This window comes from Schistocerca piceifrons, chromosome 5 (assembly GCF_021461385.2).
Source record: "Schistocerca piceifrons isolate TAMUIC-IGC-003096 chromosome 5, iqSchPice1.1, whole genome shotgun sequence".
NCBI lineage: Eukaryota > Metazoa > Arthropoda > Insecta > Orthoptera > Acrididae > Schistocerca > Schistocerca piceifrons.
This window is the reverse complement of record NC_060142.1, coordinates 164752820-164775129: the sequence shown is the minus strand read 5'-3', so window position 1 is coordinate 164775129 and position 22310 is coordinate 164752820. Positions and strand designations below refer to the sequence as shown.

At 42.2% G+C, this 22310-nt stretch overlaps 1 protein-coding gene across 1 annotated transcript in view; it reads left to right on the top strand.

The window, feature by feature from the left end:
- LOC124798838 (leucine-rich repeat-containing protein 43-like) overlaps positions 1-1486 on the top strand; it is a 90161-nt gene extending 88675 nt beyond the window's left edge. Inside the window, exon 7 of the mRNA XM_047262369.1 lies at positions 1410-1486. Coding sequence (XP_047118325.1) covers positions 1410-1486 — 77 coding nt within the window. The remainder of the gene's footprint in view (positions 1-1409) is intronic.
- Positions 1487-22310: the final 20824 nt, after the last annotated feature.

The following is a 22310-nucleotide window of genomic DNA, read 5'->3' as shown; positions in this document are numbered from 1 at the left end:
CAGAAGGCTGGGAATACACAGCTTCTAGCCATCTACACATCACGACAGATGACAGCGGAGTGCCTTCCAGCCAGCTGCCTAGTGCTTGCCTCAGTGCAGTGGTGGCACATTCATGTGACAAAGCAGGTAGCTACCAGCTAGCGGTGAGGCAAAGTACTAGCAGTGTGAGCTGTGTTTACACAATAGCTCAGTGGGGAGGCCCCACTTTTCCGCCAGAGGGGTGGGGGTGCTTTTGTGGGCTAATGAGGTGGCTACCTTCGATGGTTGTAAAATACCAAGAAGCTGAATGGTTCTATGTGAATAAAGGCATCATTTATGGTGCTGGTCTTCGGAACTGCCCCACTCTAAAGTGATGGAGGCTTCAAATGTCCTCTTAGAAAGACCGGCAAACACGGACAAAGAACAATAACCACCAGCACTGCCTCATCATTCAGTGGCTGCTTCAAAGCCATCACTGCAGCAGGGGTGAGTTGTAGGGGGGATGTAGGCATGAGCCACCTGACCCTACAGCAGGTTTTTCAAATGTCTTCCTTGAACAATAATGGTGAACATCTGCTCTCACCAAGAAAGAACAATACTTCCAGGAACCACTCCATTCTTCAAAGACACTCATGAGTCTGAGGAAAATTGTAAAACTGTCTACTTTTATGTAGACTACTAAAGGCTATCCTAGGAGGGGTGGAGAATGCCAACAAAGACCTTCCTAAAACTCATTGGATAAAACAGCCAGTGGTTTTGATGTAGACGGCAACAGACCCTTTGGCGAGGGATGCAGACTGTCGACGAAGGCTTCCCTGGACCTCTTCATTTACTTTGTTGTCAGACTCCTTCAATGAAGAGTCTAAAGGTATGCAGTTACGTTCTGTATATGTGGTAATTCGAAGTTTTGGCTGAAACTCAATAATTTATCTCAGAGAAGAGGTATGTTCAGAAAAGAATAGCCCTGTAGAAGTCGGCGTGGGTTCCTGCTTGTCAAGGACGAAGGGGAATGTTAGCATTTTGCTGTGCAATGCATGTGTGGCCCATCATTCATCCGCAAACTTGCCCCAACTTGTTGATCACCCTTTGTGTGTTCCTATTGGCTGCCACTAAAATATGGGGTGGAGCTTGGCTCTATATAAACCAGGTCCTGACACAGCCTCCCTCATTCTGTCTTTGCAGCTGTGATTGTTTGCCCGTCAGTTTCCTTGTTTCTGTGATAGTCAGAGCAAGGTGAAGAGTTTTGCAAGCATCAATACCAGTGACAGTGGCAGTAAATGACCAACACAGGAAGAGGAGAGTGAATTACCGTGTAAGTATATTATTTCGTGCTTTCACAAGTGTTTGATGGTCAAAATTGCAGTGACGTGATAAAAACTGTAACTTTGTCCTGAGAATTTCGTTGTAACGAATACTTGTGCCTGTTTCAGCATGCATCCACGAAATTCTTGCCCAGCTGGACGCTGAGAGACAACAGCAAGCTCCAGCTGTGATGCAACCACCATAGCTGCCATGTAAGTTAAAAAAATTTCCATAGCTTTGGATTTTATGCGTTGTGTTTTCAATGTATACGTGTTTTATCATAACATGTCAGAACCAGTTAGAGGTATGTATTTTCGTCAGTGCTATTTATTTCAAAACAGCTGTTATTTAGTAGCTCTGAGTGTGTGTTTTTTCGTTAAAACGACTGTTATTTCAGAGATTTACTAACTACATGTGTTTCTTTCGATAAACAACTACTGTGCATGTATTCTAATTCGTAATTTAGCGTCAGTGTATTCTCGTTATACGAGTAGTAGCAAGTGTTTTCTTAGTTCAGATTTAGCAGCTATGTGTGTGTCTTTTCCTAATTTCAGTTCTTTAATCCGCAGCTCATAGATTTCATTAAAAAGACTATTGTGTTTTTCAAATTGTTTTTTGTTCTAGCCTACGTGCATGAAATGCAAGTGGATTTGGTTCGGCGGTTGGACGCTGAAAGAGGATCGGCTGATGCGATTGTTCAGCCCCCTCAGATCATGGAACAGCATCCGGCTGTTATTCTCATAGCAGATCAGATATGTGAGTACATAATTTAGTGTTCCCGTTTCGTAGTAGATACTCACGTTAAAGAAAATTCATAGTTCTTTTTCCTGTTACAGTATGGGACCTCAATGAGTTTGACAGGTTGAGAAGTAATGCAGTGAGTAGCCTCCTTCGCAAACATCACGTGATTGTATGAAGATTCAGGATCCATAGTGCATATTTCAGAAAACAAGTTGGCAGCTCTTATTTTTTCTGTTTGTGTTACTGCATACGTAGATCACCATGAGGAGTCATCGTGAGCAGCAACTCCTTCATCTCCAGTCTCCCATGCCGGACTGGATGAAGGAAATAGTGCTCAGGTGGGGCTACTATAATCCCAGTTCCCCTCCAATGCTTGAGTGGGTAGAGTGCGCCACAGATGACCATGAAACCTTGGACGACATTGTATCTTGGAGAGATGAGAAATTACGTAGTTATCTGCTCTACATGTATATAATCAGTGGTTTTTTTTTCTGCACAGGAGCAGCAGGCGATTTTATAACATTTATATTTATTCTCCTCCTCTCTCTTCAGTCACATCATCACAGTACTCTGTGGTGAGGGTACAGCAGCAGACGGTAGCACCGCTGCCCCCATGGTCCCGCTCTAGCATCTGTGGGAGGCACCACCACTGCCGCAGCAACAGCAGTCTGGAGCAGGTGTACCCGCCGTCTAGATTTGCTTAAGCCCTGGTGCTCTGGGGCAGCAGAGACCGAGAGCAACCAGCTGGAGCAGGTGCTGCTACTGCACCTTGTCATCCTGCATCACACCAGCCTGGGTACTCGCACTGGGGCAACGTAGACTTACAGCAGCGTCCTCCTCAACCATTGCATAGTCATTGTTTCGATGGCCCAACCTAATATTGATGAGCACCAGGTTAGTATCATCATGCCAGAGTTAAATTACGCGGTGACTGAAGACACTTTCGATGAGCGAATCACATTTTCGCGAAATTGAGAAGCCAAGAGGAGGTTATAAAGAACGCCCTGTCGGAGAGCAGGTTCACTCAGCTTCTCAAGCACTCATGGTACCCCTCCATTATGTGCTGTGCAGGGCTGCGCCGTGCTGTGAACTCACGCATCCCTGGCATTCCCTCCCCCCCCCCCCCCCCCCACCAAACAAATCAGTGCTGCAGAGGAGACCAGCATCATCTACATTTTGGGGACAAATGGAGTGGTACCTGGATGCACCTCAGTTGCTACACCTTGAATGCTATATGGGTCAAGTTTTCTGAGATGGAAGTTAAAGGCACAGGTAAAGCATTCAGATGAGTAATACACCTCCACATCAATACACATGCCCATGATCCAGTCAATAGAGAGTTCAGCAATATCAAACTTGTTCGTGATATAGCAGCCGTGTATTAATATCCAAAATGATGATGAGTATTGCTTTGCGTGGTCAGTCCTGGCTTGCGACAGAAACTACAATTATAGGGATCTATTTGGGGATGGAGCTAACTGCAGTTAGGTGCGCTGTCTCTTTTAAGCAGTCATCCTGATTGAAGGAGTACATTTATTTAAATACGAAACAAACTGCGTGCGCGAGAACATTATTTCGAAAAAAACTTTTATAAATTGATGAACAACGCAATTTTCGGCAACACAGTGGAAAATTTGAAAACATCGCGACATTCTTATTAGTTCGTGTTGAGACGAGTGTTGGGGCTCAAGGAATTGTATGGCAGACCTAATTTCAAAAGGGTCGCTGTCTTCAACAAGAAATTAGTCACTGTGGAACTGTCAAAGACTGCAGCAGAGTTCATGAAACCTGTCTATGGGGGGATGTGCATACTATACCTGTCCAAATTGACATGTATTGATTCCATTATGCGTTTTAAGTTACTTCGTATGGATACAGATAGTTTCATTTATTGGATGAAGAACTGCAATCCGTATGAAGTATTGAGAACCCACAGTAAAAAATTCTATACATCTTCAACAAGAAAGTTATTGGTCTGCTGAAAGACGAGGTGAATGGGTCACTGGTTGTGGAGTTTGTGGGTCTAAGATTCAAGATGTATGCATATCGTACGCTGGGAGGTGTCACCCAGAGGCGGGCAAAGGGCGTGTATCATGTGACGTCAAACGGCGGTCGAGATTGAAGACTGTTTGCAGTACCTGTGCAGAGGTGTTCATGGTGCTCCATTACAAGCACCACACATGCTGCAGCAGACTAGTATTTGACCTCGAGGTAATGAGGTGTACTCTGTGTTGCAGTCTAAAATGGGTTTGTCGGCTCATGACGATAAATGAGTCATCTGTGATGATGGGATTGAAACTTTACTCACACTAGTCACTTGATGAGAGTGGTGCGTGAATGAGAGAGAGAGAGAGAGAGTGCACGTATGTGGAATAGTATGGCTCATTTACCATAGTGTAAATATTTTTGTGTGTATGTGTGTGTGCGTGTGTGTAAATAAATAATACACTCCTGGAAATTGAAAAAAGAACACATTGACACCGGTGTGTCAGACCCATCATACTTGCTCCGGACACTGCGAGAGGGCTGTACAAGCAATGATCACACGCACGGCACAGCGGACACACCAGGAACCGCGGTGTTGGCCGTCGAATGGCGCTAGCTGCGCAGCATTTGTGCACCGCCGCCGTCAGTGTCAGCCAGTTTGCCGTGGCATACGGAGCTCCATCGCAGTCTTTAACACTGGTAGCATGCCGCGACAGCGTGGACGTGAACCGTATGTGCAGTTGACGGACTTTGAGCGAGGGCGTATAGTGGGCATGCGAGAGGCCGGGTGGACGTACCGCCGAATTGCTCAACACGTGGGGCGTGAGGTCTCCACAGTACATCGATGTTGTCGCCAGTGGTCGGCGGAAGGTGCACGTGCCCGTCGACCTGGGATCGGACCGCAGCGACGCACGGATGCACGCCAAGACCGTAGGATCCTACGCAGTGCCGTAGGGGACTGCACCGCCACTTCCCAGCAAATTAGGGACACTGTTGCTCCTGGGGTATCGGCGAGGACCATTCGCAACCGTCTCCATGAAGCTGGGCTACAGTCCCGCACACCGTTAGGCCGTCTTCCGCTCACGCCCCAACATCGTGCAGCCCGCCTCCAGTGGTGTCGCGACAGGCGTGAATGGAGGGACGAATGGAGACGTGTCGTATTCAGCGATGAGAGTCGCTTCTGCCTTGGTGCCAATGATGGTCGTATGCGTGTTTGGCGCCGTGCAGGTGAGCGCCACAATCAGGACTGCATACGACCGAGGCACACAGGGCCAACACCCGGCATCATGGTGTGGGGAGCGATCTCCTACACTGGCCGTACACCACTGGTGATCGTCGAGGGGACACTGAATAGTGCACGGTACATCCAAACCGTCATCGAAGCCATCGTTCTACCATTCCTAGACCGGCAAGGGAACTTGTTGTTCCAACAGGACAATGCACGTCCGCATGTATCCCGTGCCACCCAACGTGCTCTAGAAGGTGTAAGTCAACTACCCTGGCCAGCAAGATCTCCGGATCTGTCCCCCATTGAGCATGTTTGGGACTGGATGAAGCGTCGTCTCACGCGGTCTGCACGTCCAGCATGAACGCTGGTCCAACTGAGGCTCCAGGTGGAAATGGCATGGCAAGCCGTTCCACAGGACTACATCCAGCAACTCTACGATCGTCTCCAGGGGAGAATAGCAGCCTGCATTGCTGCGAAAGGTGGATATACACTGTACTAGTGCCGACATTGTGCATGCTCTGTTGCCTGTGTCTATGTGCCTGTGGTTCTGTCAGTGTGATCATGTGATGTATCTGACCCCAGGAATGTGTCAATAAAGTTTCCCCTTCCTGGGACAATGAATTCACGGTGTTCTTATTTCAATTTCCAGGAGTGTATATTCACACTGTGTGTGGATTATGCACTATGGCCATTTGTGAATATTCGCATGGTAATATATATAGATATATGTGCTTATTTTGTAAATAACCACTGTAAATCATGTCAATAGAACAGTTTGTAAGTTTCACATACTGCCAACCATCTACTCTGAATGTTTTAGTGTATATAGCTCCCAGTTCATCTTAAAGTGTTCTCTACCAGTGTGCTTTAAGAAATTGTAAAAAAAGTATGTTACTGAAAGTATTCTCAACCAAAGCTACTGTTGGGTGATCTGTGCAAGGTTTTTCTTATTTCTATTCATAGTTATTAATATTAATAACAGTGTGTAAGTTTAAAGTACCTCTGCAATGAATTTATTTTTTGAACCAAATTGTAATCTCAATAACTATATTGTAATCTCGAGAACGATATTGTAGTCTCAAGAACTGTATTGTAGTCTCAAGAACTGTATCGTAGTCTCAAGAACTGTATTGTATCTCATGAACCAAATTATATCTGTGAGAATTGAATAAACTAAAAAAAATAGTTACCATACATCTTTGTTGATGTTGATGTTGCAGTTATTCAGAGAAAACCTGTCCCGTCGGTATATATAAAGAACAAGCAGGAGACAAGTGACTTTAGTGTCTAACATGAGTGCTATTAAGGACGTGATGTTTATGATGGAGGATAACTAAGTATATGTAATGGTTGCATGGGACTATGCTCATTGTCAGCATGTGTTTCGTCGTGGGAGCAGGTGGCACGAGACTGTCTGTGCTTCCAGAGACATATTGCAAACATGTCTAAAATTATATCTCCTGTGCTTGAGGAAAGCCACTGAAATGGCACAGATTTGGTATCTGAGTAAAGTTACACACTACCATAGTGTGAAAGAAATAAAGTTAACAGAATGTGAGGTAAAAATTCATTTACTTTTCCTCCAACTTACAAGTAATTTTACATTTTCATAAGCGGGAACAGTAACGACAAGTTCACACACTTCTTCCTCTCCTTTTTCTTCTTCTTGATGCGATGGAGAGCTGGGCAACCATACAATTCCAGGTCTTGAGGCCTTGAATGGCATCAAACTTGAAGATTTGACTGATCGTTTTGATCTTCTCCTCACCTATGACGTAGATGATGGTGTCAGTGTGGTCGAGTAATCGAAGTGACATCACCATATCTTTATAATGTATGTCAAGATCGTCTCAGTGAATTCCGTGGTAGAAATGTGTTAACCACTTTGCACTCCTCCATGTTTTAGCACGCTTCAAATCCCTCAAAGACCTCGGCGATGCAGTGCATGTTGAGAATGTCTCTACTACACCAGTATCTTCTGTGCCTGCTATGAATGCAACATCTTTAAATTTGAAGTGCCCACGCTCATCATCATGGAAACCCTGAACGTCGGTAAAGTGTTCACACCATGAGATGCCATTGTGGAATGCTTCAGGTATGGCACCACACTTGTTCACTTATACATTTCACTGCACGACATCAGTGAGTGGGAAACAGTTATTCACATTGTCATGTAGAACTATGGCATACGCTGCTGTGTGGCCAGAGAAGTTAGAAGAAGATTTAAATTCAATTCACACAATTACGGCAGAGAAATACATAAACAGAAAAGCTTGTAGAAGATTTAAATTCAGTTCACACATTTATACATCCAGACTTCATTATCTCGTTCTGTTTTGAGCAGTCTTGTATGATGATCGGTGCAAGCTGCTTGAATTCCTGTGGGCCAAATAGACATCTTTCCTGTTTGTAGTGAGAAGCGTGGAACCTTGCATACACGTGAAATGCCAGACCGTACACATTTTCATCCCACTTTAGGTGTAAATTATCATACAGGTAGAATTAAGAGTTCAGGTACACTCTGGAATTAGTTAGCCTGCAATTGTCAAATTAGAAGGAATCGTTTGGTAAATTCAACTGGTCTGAAATACAAGTATGATGGGCGTCACCAATTGAACAGAAGTTTTAACAGACCACGTTTGTCCACTTACTCTCGGTAGCACTGTGTACTCGAGTGGGAAGTTAATGGTAGAAATACACCTGCATTCAGAATTTTTAAAAGCTTCAAACGCTGCTCGTTAGATACAGTGATGTGCGGCACATTCCATAGTATTTTATTGATGGTTATCTCGTTCTCCTAATTACCTCTTTTTTATGCGTTGCACTCTGTACCAGAATAGGTTCCTCCTTAGCATTCTTAATAATTATTTGGATATTCTCAAAGTAACCAATGAACAGTTTTAGAGGTATACATATGGAAAATCTTTTACTCTCTTCAGGAGTTCTACGTTCTGGTTTGTGTATGAACTGTCCTGCTTTTTCTAAATTGTTCAAAAACGAGAGAGAGGCAGAGAATATATTTTAAGTGTTGATGTTATACCCACATTATGTGTACGGTCAATCTCGACCTCGTTAAGTTCATACCATATCTTATGAAACAGGACTGCAAAAAATTACGTGAAAGTTTCGATCTTACTACAGTGGTACCATCCTTTTTCTTCAATTCGCCCTCCAGATACACGAAACTCTTGCGTGGGAGAGTTAAAGCGTCCTGGTGGTGGGCAGTTATCCTAATTTCATCGTTCTTGTTAAATGTAGTTGTAGAATAAGGTTTACGCGAGAAGTATTCCTGGCGTATAATGTGCTCGTCATATACCACTGGGTTCGTTATGTTGAATGACGTCTTTACGGGGTTTCAAACATACTGATTTAAAAGTCTGCAGGTGTTATCATCTTGGAGTTCTATTGTGAAGTGATACACTGTGATTTGTATGTGATGATTTTATACCTGACACCCATCTCGTCTTCGCTGGCAATACATGGATGCAGGGAATCTGCTGACTGCTGCGAGTTCCGACTGGTTGAAGGTCACCACCATTTCCAGTCTCTGACAGATTCCAACAAGTTGAAGAGTTTTGGCGTCGATAGGTCTCTGCTCGTTCAAGGTCACTGCCGATTCCACTTTAGATGTAGTCGTACAGCGATTTCCCCACCACAAAAGACAACAAGCTGACTATCCTCATCCACAATGCACAGTTCCAATGTCTGAGCTGTTACTGGGAGGTATACATGCTGGTAGGGGTCTCAGCGATCTTATACCCAGTTCCAACTGATGGCAAGAATCCGTAAACTGTATGAAACAATCTATTATTGAGATAGTAGTTTGTTGCGATGTTCCACTCGATACGGATTGTGCTGACAGGAAGTGCATCTACTGCTTGATCTGATTTGTAAAATTGATTAGGATCCTTCTACAAAACACTTTGGTGAAACCCAGTTGCTGTCCTACTGAATCTTCCTGCTTAAAGTCAATAGTTGCATTCGATGTCTTCATTTCAGATTTAAATATATTGCTGAGTCCAATCAGCGCAATATTCCACTCTCCGTTGCTTAAATCAATTGGCAGGAAGTAATTTGCACGTAATACTGACGATCGTTCTTTTAAAGTCAGAGTTTACCACACTGCATCTGAACCCCAACTTATGAATGGATGCTTAATGTGCTTCCTTATATACATGTTTCTTCGTAAACTTTAGGAGGAACATGATGCACAGATGTCCACACAGCTAAGTATTAAAGTCTGTGTAACGATTAAAAATATAGAACACACGTCTTCTGCCAATGAAGTACCGTTGTAACTCTTTTGGTGGTAGCAGGTCTCCAAATGAATCAAAGTAGTAGACAATATTTGCTTTTTTCTTAACATATTCCACCCAGTGAGTACTGGGTCCCCAACCAACATCTAAATTCACAATTACTCATTCCCTGAGTTTCCAAATAGAGTTCAGTAATGTGTCCTGCACAAACGTACCTCAGTGTCTTGAAACGCTGAATTTTCCCTAGTAAACGTTGTAGATCCGTATTTGTAAGTGGTCTATCCAGTAGAATGGTTAACGAGTTTTTTTTATTTATGAAGAGACCCAGTCCTTTCCTGTATCGTTTCAGGTATGGCTGGTGCTTCCATCGTCTGGTTATATCTTCTTGCTTCCTCTAACTGCTTCTGACAGTTCTGGGCACTCTTGACTGTTCTTGCAATAGGCCACCAGCCAGTGAAACCATTGCTGAGAGACCTGTGAGGGCAGGTATGAGGAAGCGGATAATTCCGCATGATGTCTTTGGTATCAGTAGAAACTGAAGTGCTTCAGCTGGTCCTTTATGCTTCAGAGTGCTTTTAGTCACATACATCACTGTCAAGATACAGTTTTTTAAACATCCCTGCTCTGGCTTTTTCTTCCTCATCGTTGTCTTCTTCTTCAGTGCACAGCATTTGGCATTCATAACGTGTTTGAAATTCACGCCCAAGCATAACTTAATTTTACCACACATGGTTTTATCAACTAAAAATGCTGCAATGCGCTGTCCTGTACCAATATCCTTTCTCACAAGTATTGCCTTGGCTTTATCAGCTAAAATTTGATCAGCGGCGAGGTGTCCTGTGAGGTCTTTGTTTTGCATATACAATGTCGTGCTCCAAGCACGCCTTGTCAAGCAAATTAATCTCCTTATCACCACAAACCTATCGCTTTTGAAGCTTTATACTAGGTCCACAGTACTCATACCCCAGAATGTGCAGTTCCACTGGAAGTTTGTCGAGAATACCATCACTTCCTGTAATGTGTTTCCTATCAGGCACATTATGCTACTGTGCTGGTGTGCTCTGTACAACCCATTATATAGCAATTATAAGCGTCAATCCAGCTCTTTTGTGTTGCAGAAAAACCAAGCCATTTAACTAGTGCTCTATTCCCTCAACGTCTCACGACCCTCTCTACGAGAAACACATGTGGTTCTGAGACCTTCTGCAATTATTCTGTGTAAAATCCTGAAATTTCAGTGCCACTGGTAGCCTTTAATATGTAAGTTCTGAGATTTGTTCTCTGCACTTTGGAAACTGTGAATATCTCACTCGACCAATTCAGTAAGTATGTCTTCTCAAATGCTGTCTTGTGTTTTGAGGTATGTACCAAATAACCTACATTAAATTTCTGTTGACGTGGATCTGACATTTTAATATGATAGTATACTGTATCCATAAGTCTACTGTTATGAACATCAATTGGCCTCATTTTTATTGTACTATGTTTGGTTCCATTATAATGTGCAGCTATTTCTGGGAGAATGTCTATCCATTTGTATGAAGCATTCTGATTAAAGTGTATCCACATCCGACCTTTTATTGTTCTGTTCCAACATTCCATGATACTCACCTTCAGGCGGGTGAATGTCGAGTAGCGTAGTTGTCTTGAAACACCTATTGCAAAACTCTCCATCATGATCAGTTTGAAGGTTGTCAGGACATTGATTAGTCCCTGTCTGCATTAAATATTCAAACACCTGTGCAACAGCCCTCCATGATTTTGGTTTAAAAGGTAATACCCAGGTGAATTTAGAGTATGTATCAATGACCATTAAAATATATCTGAATCCATTATTCGCAATGCATATTCCCTCATATCTACAAGATCAACCTGCAGTGAGTCATCCAAACTTTTAATCATAACACGCCTATGAGGGTGTGTGTTGTGTGCCGGTTTGTGCTGTTTTCGAACTACTCTCTCCATTTTTATTCGATTATACCTTTCCCTAAGCTCTGAAATTATTAAAAGAACTTCGTTCGAATGAGCGGTATTATCAGCAGCAGCTGATGAAATGAGCAGTCACAGTCGATCTATTAGCTCATTGGGATCATTGTAGTACATATACTGCGGATGTCGATTGCTGACACTTTTATTCTGAATGTCAACACGATCAGAGTGTTATATCGAATATCTAATAAAGGTTTTATAATGGTTCTGTTTTTTGTACTGCATCAGTTTCCTGCTTTCCTATGTATGTTGGTCATTTGCAATATTTACCATACATCTCTACGTCATTGGGTGAATAATTTACAAATTTTGCAGGGTTTAGAAAAATGAGATTCATTAGACCAGATGTTCTTTGAAATTCCCTATTAAGTATCTGTATTCTTTTTATTAACTTGCAGGCTGCATGGCCAATATGTATGGTTTTTCACCACTGACATCAAATACTTTGTGTATCTTATTGTCACTGTGGTGATTAATGAAATCAGCAACTTCACTGTTGTGTAATTTTGCTGTGAGTTCATCGAAAGATTCAGTAACTACTTTAAAGGTTTTTCTCAGTGTTTACTCTCAATCTAAATGTCCTAATTTTAAAAACCATAGCTTTCTCAAACGGCCTTCCATACCGTGATGACCTTATGCTTAGTCAACATCTTGTTCTATACTAAGCAAACTCCTTTGCAGGATGTGAATTATGTACATCCCACCTAATTCTATCAACCTTTACATGTAAGTCCTCTGCTTTCTGTTCCATTCTGTCAACCTGTCAACCTTTACGGTTAGGTCTTTTACGTTCTTTTCAAGTGGGATAACCCTAGATCTAATCAGTTGATCAGTCTCAGTAGCTGTAAGGAATATATCTCTAGGTTCTTTGCATTCGAGATGCTGAAATTTTCCAACTATGTACAGAAGATTTATCTGCCTTTGCACACCAGCCCTCCCTTTTGGAGTGCCTGACATGCATATGAACTTGTCCATGGTGTGCTGTATATTAACATACCCACTTCTAACATTGCTATATACAAATATACTCCTAGAAGTTGGCTCTGTACTTACCATCTGTTGGTTTTCTTGTTTAATTAATAACAAGAAACCTGTACCATGTGTGATTACAGTAACCCCCAAATATCTTTACAAATTCACTTAATGACATATCAGTCCCTCCTTGTGCTCGGCAAATGTGTTTTACCTGTAAGTTCAAATTGTCTCATTTGAGAGATTTAATGAGATTTACATTATCATTCACCAACTAATTTGGGCTTCTGGAATATGTTTGACTCAAATAAAATATATCATTAAATACATCATTAACCATACAACAACCAAAATAGAAATATCATAAGTTTGATCCTGGTTTTCACAGTACTGTCGCCAAATATGAACATGGGTTTGGCTTTACTTTTTCTGATCTGAGGGATTTCGCCAATTTAACTGTATGTTGTGTATTTTACACCATCAACACTCTGTAGTATCTTATGCAGCTACTGGTACTTTGGCTGAAACAGAGTTTTTGAGAACATGTATACCTGCTCAAATCAGTCTCCACCCAGGTGAGGTAGCAGTGATATGAGAACAGTTGTCTTGCCACAACTCGATGGATCTACAATTATCGCCTGTGTATTATCAAGGAGGAGTATCCCATTATTCTTCATCTTCTGGTCTGCTCCCACATCACCACAGGATCAGTCCCTTACAACAAAGTTCTGGCGGTTCACCCACCCTGCTACGTCAGTTATTGGTGTGCAACTGAAAGTGTTATCTATCATTCAGTTTAACAATAATGACGTGATTCAGAGAGACTTCTGCTGATGCTGTATTCTAGACATTGCATTGAAAATACTGATAACAGCAACATTATTAAGAGAGGTATAGAAAAACACTGTTTTGTATGGTATTTTTATTCAGTAGTCATATACAGGACTCATAACATCAATAAAATCAATTGGTTCTTTCTTAACGTAGCTATAGAATTTGGCAAATAAATCTTTCTCGTATGCATATAATTCAGCACGTATTTCCCTCAAAGCGATGGGTACTCCTTTAGCTTCCTCTTTCAGCATTGTGTCGATGTAGTGTCCTAAATTATCTACATGCTCACTGTATGTGATTGAGATACAGTACAATGTCTTTATACACAGTTTGAACATAAGGCAAGCATCTGTTCAGTTTTTCCAGGACAGTGGATAGCACCATCCATAGACGAAACAAGTTTGTAACAATGAAGTGCTTTAAATAAGTTGACCGACGACCTGATATCAGCATGAGTGCAGCTCTGACAGACAATGATGTTATAGATAGCGTCAGACCAGCACAGCAAATGTCTGGAGGGAATGGAACGGATTGCACTCTGGTCATATGCTGATTGATACAGGTTTCTGCACTACACACTTCATCCCATTCCAACTCTACAAAACCGCACTTTAACACATCTCGGTGCAGTTTTGATCTCTAACATAGCACGCCAGTCACTGTCACTTATGCTCCTATACTGACATTTAAATGCTTTGAAGCATTGAATAGCAATAGAGCGCTGAGAGGAATCAGCAGCTTCTCACCCACCACATTTACACCCAGTCCTTGCAGTAACACTGGAATGTTCTGAGAGCGCACATATGTGAGAGACCTGCACCGTGCGGTGTTCGACTCGCAGCACACTTCTTCAGAGATTCAAGAATAGACTGCGTGTCTAAATCGATGAGTGTGATGGATAACTGCAACTCGACCCGCTCCAAAATGGCGCTCCGTATCCCGACAGGTAGGAGGTCGCAGCAGGTTCCGACATGGTGGAGTTCACTGGCGGTCTAGACATGCTGGAAGTCGCTGCTGGTCCAGAAACACAGGAATCCCCTGAACAAAGTAGAAGAAGAAACAATAAGGGTTCACAGACAAATACATGGAGTTGAACTAAGAAATTTAACATGTCAAAGAACCGCTACATGCGGTAATAGTAGCAACGGCATGTAATGATTAATTACTCTTCCGCTTCTTCCTATTCTGCTGCTGGGAGATTCTGGACGATCTTGGCTGCTGGTGCTGGTGCTGTTGACGCTTCATGACTACTACTCCACGGACTGACATTGATGGGTTATCACATTCACCTTATATCACCCATCTCGTCACAATCATGTGAGCAGTTGTAGCATTCCTGCATCACTATTGGTCTCTGCCAGTTTTCAGTTGGGGGAGGGGGAAATGTTGCATTCCTACTGGTTCCTGAGGGAGATGGTGGGCGAGCACATCCCGCTTCAAGCACCTCCTGTTTTGTAAACTAGCTCAGTCGATCTGGGATTGTTGGTGAAGAACACAAATCGTCTCTTTAGACACATTGATAGGGAATTTCAAAAAGGATAGACAGTCCCAGCACACGGAGCCGTCTGTATGAGTTCCGAAATGCATCTTCAACTCATTATGATGCATCATCATTATTTACTGAACAGTATTCTTCTTACACTCATCTACTGTCTTTGCTTTCCAGTACTCATGTAGGGAGCTATGAATGCTGTCCTCAAAAATGGTTCAAATGGCTCTGAGCACTATGGGACTTAACTTCTGAGGTCATCAGTCCCCTATAACTTAGAACTACTTAAACCTAACTAACCAAAGGACATCACACACATCCATGCCCGAAGCAGGATTCAAACCTGCGACGTAGCAGTCGTGCGGTTCCAGACTGCAGCGCCTAGAGCCGCTCGGCCACCCCGGCCAGCAAACGCTGTCCTCAGCTGTGTGCTTACATGTAGTACACATGTTAAAATATTCTCTTCTCGTCACCAGTATCTTCTCAGTTGAACACCTACTGAACAAGATGACTACATCAGAGCGAGCGAGCATCTCGCCTCTCGCGCTTTGGAAGACTGACTGGGCTTTTCGTGAAAGTTCCAAGTATCCATCAGCGTGAGTTGTGAAATGTAGCTTCAACCCATCTCACTGCATAATTATTATTTGGTGAAACGCATTTTTCCTGTCACGTTACGCTCATCAGCAATCTGCGGTTTCCAAGCACCATGCAGCGAACTATGGGTGCAGTGCCCAGCTGAATGATTATAGCTCATTTAACTGTTAAATTCATTGTCTGACACTAACATCTCATCCACTGAACAACATCACACATACATGTCCGCCACCTCCCGCAGCTCAGCACAGACTGAGTCTTTTCTCCCATCAATTCACAAGTGGGGAAGTGGGGTAGGGATGGGGAAAGTGGGGGAGGTGAGAGTGGACGTAGGAGAGGGTGAGCCCGACAGCGCCCTCTGATGGTGGTATTGTGAACTAGGGATTCAAAATTTGAGATTCCCACCATTTTGAATATCCCATTTTTTTAAAAAAATTCGTGCCATTTTTAATTTCCCGCCATTTTGAATTTAATTAATTTCACAACAATTTAATTGAGACGTTGCCACATCTATACCCCAGAGAGAGGAGGTGGGGGACCGCCATCTTGGATAAGTTCGACGACAATGCAGAGTTCGGCTTTATTCTCCTACTGACATCATTAAATATGAACATGCCATTTTACTCTTTCACGTGGTGGAATATCACTGCATTCATTGTAGATCTGGTACATTTTTCCATCAATGGCGTGCAGAATCTCCTGCAATAGCTGATAATTGTTCTGGGATAATGTTTTTGTAAATTTGTATGCATGCTCGAACAAGACGCCTCAGGATGTGTTAACAGTGATAGGACATGAGTCTTCCCCCAGTCAAAAGGTCCAACTATTAAAGCATGCACGTTAGTGGGAAAGATTGGTCCATTTTTTTTCTTCTTGGTATCAGCGTCATTGCAGGACCAGTCAGTTACTGCGAAGTCCTTGTGATGGTGTTTATCCACTCAGCTACAGTGATGACTACATTTTTATATTATCATCCAGGGGACGTTACAGAGAAAGAAAAAACAAATTTCTCTTGCACTGGTTTTTCTTTATAAATTCTTACATATGTAAGGATAAATACACATGCTTAAATATGCTCATTGTTCAGCACACATATCAGACTTGGCTGGTTCATATATGTTTCCACGTACTGACGGCATTGCACGCATCATACAGTTCAGCGAAGATTTCTTACAGTGGATTAAGAGTCTGGCGTGCCAACTCTGACAAATGCTCCACATTTCCTCATCGAGTCTTAACACATACAGTTGTAAGTTAGTCACCTGTCTAGAGTATATTGAAGTGCATAACTGACATACATCAAGTTTTTTAAATGTCTTCTCCTGTAGACGAGCACATTGCTTTTTGTTACAAATGTTAATTATGCCTTGGAAGCCTCCTGAGGCAAATGAATGCCTATTATCACGGAGGGAGCTTGATCAATCGCACTGAACACGGTGGTAATCTGCATCGAAGTTTCACATAGGCGAATCCACTCATCTAAGACTTTTGCAGCACTATGTCAAGAATTTTCGAAAGATAGAACTCACAATTTAAGGTCATCCCCACATTAACATGTCTGCCATCACTGATATTTAATTTGTAGATGTTGTTATATAACATAATTCTAACATACTGTGGCAGCTGTGATGGCTTCACCTCACTTGTGGGAAGAGGAATGAATCTGTCAGACACACAAGTATGGTTACATTCCTCTCCTTCTACGAAAACCACCATTAATATTTTTTACTTGTCACCTGCATCGAGGAGGAGGAAAGCTTGATGCTGCACTATTCGACGTCTTCACCTTGTAAGATTTCTTACTCAACTGATGCAGTCCTACTTTAAACTGTCATTATTGCATCACAGCACATTAAAAACCCGAAAAACTATATGTAATACGTTCAGTTTCACGTATGTGAAAGCGCTGGATTACTGCTAAGATTTTTGACTTCTTGTGGTAGCTTATTGAAAATAGCTGCAGCAGTATACCGCACATGTTTCTGCACGAGAGTTAAGGAAGTGCGATTCAAATGCAGACTGGATTTCTGCCGAGTATTAACAAGGTGAAAGCTGCTAATTGTTGGGGATAAGCTAATATTATCAACAAACGACAGTGAAGAATATATATATATTGAGAGGCCAATTTCAAAACACCCAGACTAGTGAAGAAGGGTCGACAAACTTTCGTGTTGAATGATCACTTACTTCAGTTATCATTCGAATAGTAAAAATGTCCGCATTATGTCTTTGAACAAGATCCTGAAAGTGGGCTTTCCACGACAATATTCTATCTACCTGCACACCTAGAAATTTGAACTGTTCAGTTTCACTAATCATATACCCATTCTGTGAAATTAAAACGTCGGGTTTTGTTGAATTGTGTGTTAGAAACTGAAAAAGCTGAGGCTTAATGTGATTTAGCGTTAGTTTATTTTCTACAAGCCATGAACTTATGTCATGAACTGCACTATCTGAAACCGAGCCAATGTTGCACACAACATCCTTTACTACCAAGCTAGTGTTATCAACTAACAGAAATATTTTAGAATTACCCGTAATACTACAGGGCATTTCATTTATATAAATGAGGAACAGGACACTGATCCCTGGGACACCCCCTCCAATTTGACTGTGCCCCACTCAGACCCCACATCATACCCATTCTAAACACTACGAATAAAATAGTGAACTTTTGCTGTCTGTTGTTGAAGTAAGAGGTGAACCAATTGTGAGCTACTGCCCATATTCCATAATGGTCCAACTTCTTGAGCAATATTTTGTGGTCAACACAATCAAACGCATTAGTTAAATCAAAAAAGATGCCTAGAGTTCGAAACCTTTCGTTTAATCCACCCAGTACCTCACAGATAAAAGAGAATATAGCATTTTCAGTTGCTAAACCACTTCTAAAGTCAAACTGTACATTTGATAGAAAATCGTGTGATATAAAATGATCAACTATCCTTAAATATATAGCCATTTCAATAACTTTAGCAAACACTACTGGCGCAGAAATAAGTCCAAAATTGTCTACATTATCCCTTTGTCCCTTTTTATAAAGCGGCTTTAGTACCGAGTACTTTAATCGTTCAGGAAACTAACCATTCTTAAAGGAAAAATTGCAAGTATGGCTAAGTACAGGGCTAACATGTGCAGCACAGTACTTAAGTACTGTGCTAGGCACTCCATCATATCGATGAGAGTCCTTAGTCTTGAGTGATTTAATTATTGACTCAATCTCCGCCTTGTCAGTATCACAGAGGAGTATTTCAGACTCAATCCCGGAAAGGCGTTTTCCACGAGAGGTATATGATTCCCTTTAGAAACTAAGTTTTTATTTAATTCACCAGCAATGCTCAGAAAGTGATTGTTAAATACTGTACATGTATCTGACTTATCAGCAAGACAAATATTTTTACTACGAACTGACTTTGTATCATCGACGTCGTGCTGCTGACCAGCCACTTCCTTCACAGCTAACTATATGGTTTTAATTTTATTCTGTGGATTAGCTATTCTATTTGCGTACCACATACTCTTTGCCTTCCTAATAACATTTTAAGCACCTTACAGTACTGTTTGTAATGGGCTACTGTGGCTTGATTGTGACTACTTCTAACCTTTTGGTATAATTCCCACTTTGTTCTACATGATATCCTTATCCCACTAGTCAGCCACCCAGGGTGCGTTTTACTGCTAGTACCCCGATTAGACGTTTTAATGAAAGCAGCACTCAAAGAGCGCGAGAAATGTGTTTAGGAAAGCATATTTGTCATCTATGTTATTGGTACTATAAACATCCTGTCACTCTTATTCCTTAACGAGGTTTAAAAATTCTATTGCCATTGGATTAGCTTTCCTACATAGTTTGCAATTATTGTGACATTTGTTTGAGTAAAAAAGCCTTTTATTATTAAAATTTGTGCATCGTTGTCTGAAAGGCAATTCACCCATTTGCTAACGGAATGCCCACCTAGTGATGGAGAATGAATAAAAACATTGTCTATGGCTGTACTACTGTACCCCTGCACCCTCGTTGGAAAAAAAAACTCCCAGCATCAGATCTACAGACATTGTTTTTCTTGCACAGTCATATGCAGAATTAATATTGGTGACGCCACATATAAATTTTGGTTCTTCCTATAAAGTGAACTAAGAACTCTTTCTACCTTGAGCAGAAATGCTCTGAAGTCAGAGTTTGGGGACCTATAAATAACAACAATTAAAAGTTTAGTCTCACTAAATTCAACTGCCCCTGCACACCATCCAAACATCTGTTCAGTGCTGTGCCGTGATACGTCTGTGGACTCAAATGGAATACTGTTTTTACGTACATGCCCATTCCCCCACTCCTCAAAGAACTCCTTGAAAAACAGCCGGCTAATTTGTATCCTGGCAAGGGAAGCCTCTGAGTTGTCAAGTTATTTAAGTGGTGTTCCGATATACCAATAATGTCAGAGTCAGCATCTATAAGCACTTCGCTAACTTTATCTCGAATATCTTTTTATATGTTGATGAAAATATGCTGATTCCTTCACTACTTGAGTACCTGATCTCCTCTGAGGGTGATTTCTTAGTTAAAGGTACTTCCTCTACGCAGGTATACCTATCAGCTGACTTCAACCTAAAAAAGGTGCTGCTCGAACACCAGGAAGTTTTCCATGAATGATGCCGTCACCCAATACACTTTCACCTATAAGCTTTGCCAGACTCCCCTTCCCATACCTACTGAGGTGCAGGCCATGCCTAGTGAAATATGATCTACTGATAGAATCAACTGGCACCAGTGCAACGTGACCCATGACCGTTGCCATGAGTGCCTTCTTCACAACCTGTTTTCTGTGTAATGTCACAGACGAAGCTGTATATGTGCAGTCCTAAAGCATAGACTGCACACCGACCAGCGCAGCGCCTCGAAAAGTCATCAAGAAGGCGTTGACCCGCGGGCGAATGGAAAGAGCGGGCAGCGCCACACCTCCAGGAAAACAAAGTCCAGCACCAGCTGTCAACGCTGACTTAACCAGCCGCCCATCGCTGATGGGCCCCAGTTCGGTCGCGGACTTCAGTACTGAGTAATAGGAAGACGATCCTTAGCCTGCGTTCTGCGAGTAGTAATAGTGTAAGACAATAGTTCCATGTAGGAGGCACAGGAAGCACATCAAGCTACCTCATAACGTGAATTTAAGTTACATTTCTTTTCTTTTTAGAAATAAAGTATTCTATTAATTTAAGAGTGTATGTACAGATCATGTTGGATTCCTGCCACCGGCCATCGCAACTTCTCTCCTTCCTTGTTTGTGTCAGTGCTGACTCCCAAAGTAGCCGACAAAATAAGTGCCCGACGAGATGGGGCACCTTCTCATTGGAACATCTCATTGGAGCATCGATATTCGTCGTTACCTAAACGATGACCTTCCACATTGCTGGGTTGGTTGTAATGATGAAAACTGTGTGGCTCTGTTCCCTTGTCCCGCTTCCCTCCACCCCATCTCCCCAGGGTCGCCTGACCTAACGCGTTGTTACCTTTTTTTCTTTGGGAGCACATTAAGGACAGCGCTTACGTACCCCCTCTGCCAATAACACTCCAGAAGCTTAGAGAACACATCAGTGATGCTGTGATGACCACTGACAAGATGTCTCTATATAAGGGGTAGAATGAACTTGCCTACCCGTGTGTCTTGTGGCACTCATAGAACGTCCTTGGTGTTCAAAATGCACACTTGGTGAGTTTACAGTTTTATTCATGCATAAATCATACGACTGTTGATACTTCATTTTCTTATTTTTTAATATTTTCGTTCTTACGAAAGGCACTACAAAAATGTGTGAGAACTCAGTGTTGCGTTGCATGTGAGTGAGCAGTAAGAATCAGTTTTCAGCTCGATCGCTACTTGAACTACGAACAGGTAATAAAGAAGTTTTACAACCTGTAGACAAAAAGTTGTGACCCAAATAAATCAATGTTTTGGGATGGATCATTATCGTCCATCGATGTTTAGATGTCGATGATGAAATCGAAACCATCGTCGATAGTGTTCTATTGTGTCTCCAAATTTCTTAATGGCCGACTTGAAGAAAGAAAGGATCTGCATTAAGTTTTGTTTTAACTGCATCTAATACCCACAGCATGCTAAAGGAGGCTCTTGGTGAACAGGATTTGAGCCAAGAAAGAACATTTGGTAGTTGAAGTGGTTTAAAGATGGCCGAGAGTCTGTGGAGAATAAGAGACAGCAGGACCGACAGCCGTCGTGCACAAGTTCAGAAAAGATCACCGAAGTGCGTGAAGTGATCCACAACGTCAGAAAGCAGACAGTCCAGGGTTGCTTTCAAGGAAGTCTAATGTGATACGAGACATGTCGATTCATCCTAGCTGACGAATCAAACATGAGAAAAATGTAGCAAAGTTCGTTCCTCGTCTTTCAAACGCCTCCCAACCAGAGCATCGGGTGCAGATGGCCATCGAACCGCCTCCAACAGCTCAAGATGATCCAGATTCCATACCCAAAGTCATAACTGGCGATAATTATGGATGTAGGGTTATAACCGTGAAACGAAACGAAACATTGTAATACACCTTCCTCTCTGTAGCCTAAGAAAGCACTCTAAATTCTCAGTAACATGAGTCAAAGTTTTCTCCATCATAGAATTGCCCATAAGAAACTTCTTTTATGTGGTCAGGCAACCACAGGGAAGTTCTTCTGCAATGTTTTTAGAAGATAGAGGGAAGACGTTAGGCACAAACAGCTTGAGAGATAGGAGGACAAAGAATAGTTGCTTATCAAGGCAGTTCCCCCTTATATACATCTCTCTGATTACGAGGAAATTATGGGCAAAAAAAGGTCATGACAACCGTTCCCCACGCAAATGACTCGCTTAATCTCGCCTTTCGAGATGTCTTCCTCTTCCAGAAAATGGAACTACAGTCTAAGGGACAGCGTTTTCATTACATAGAAGAGGT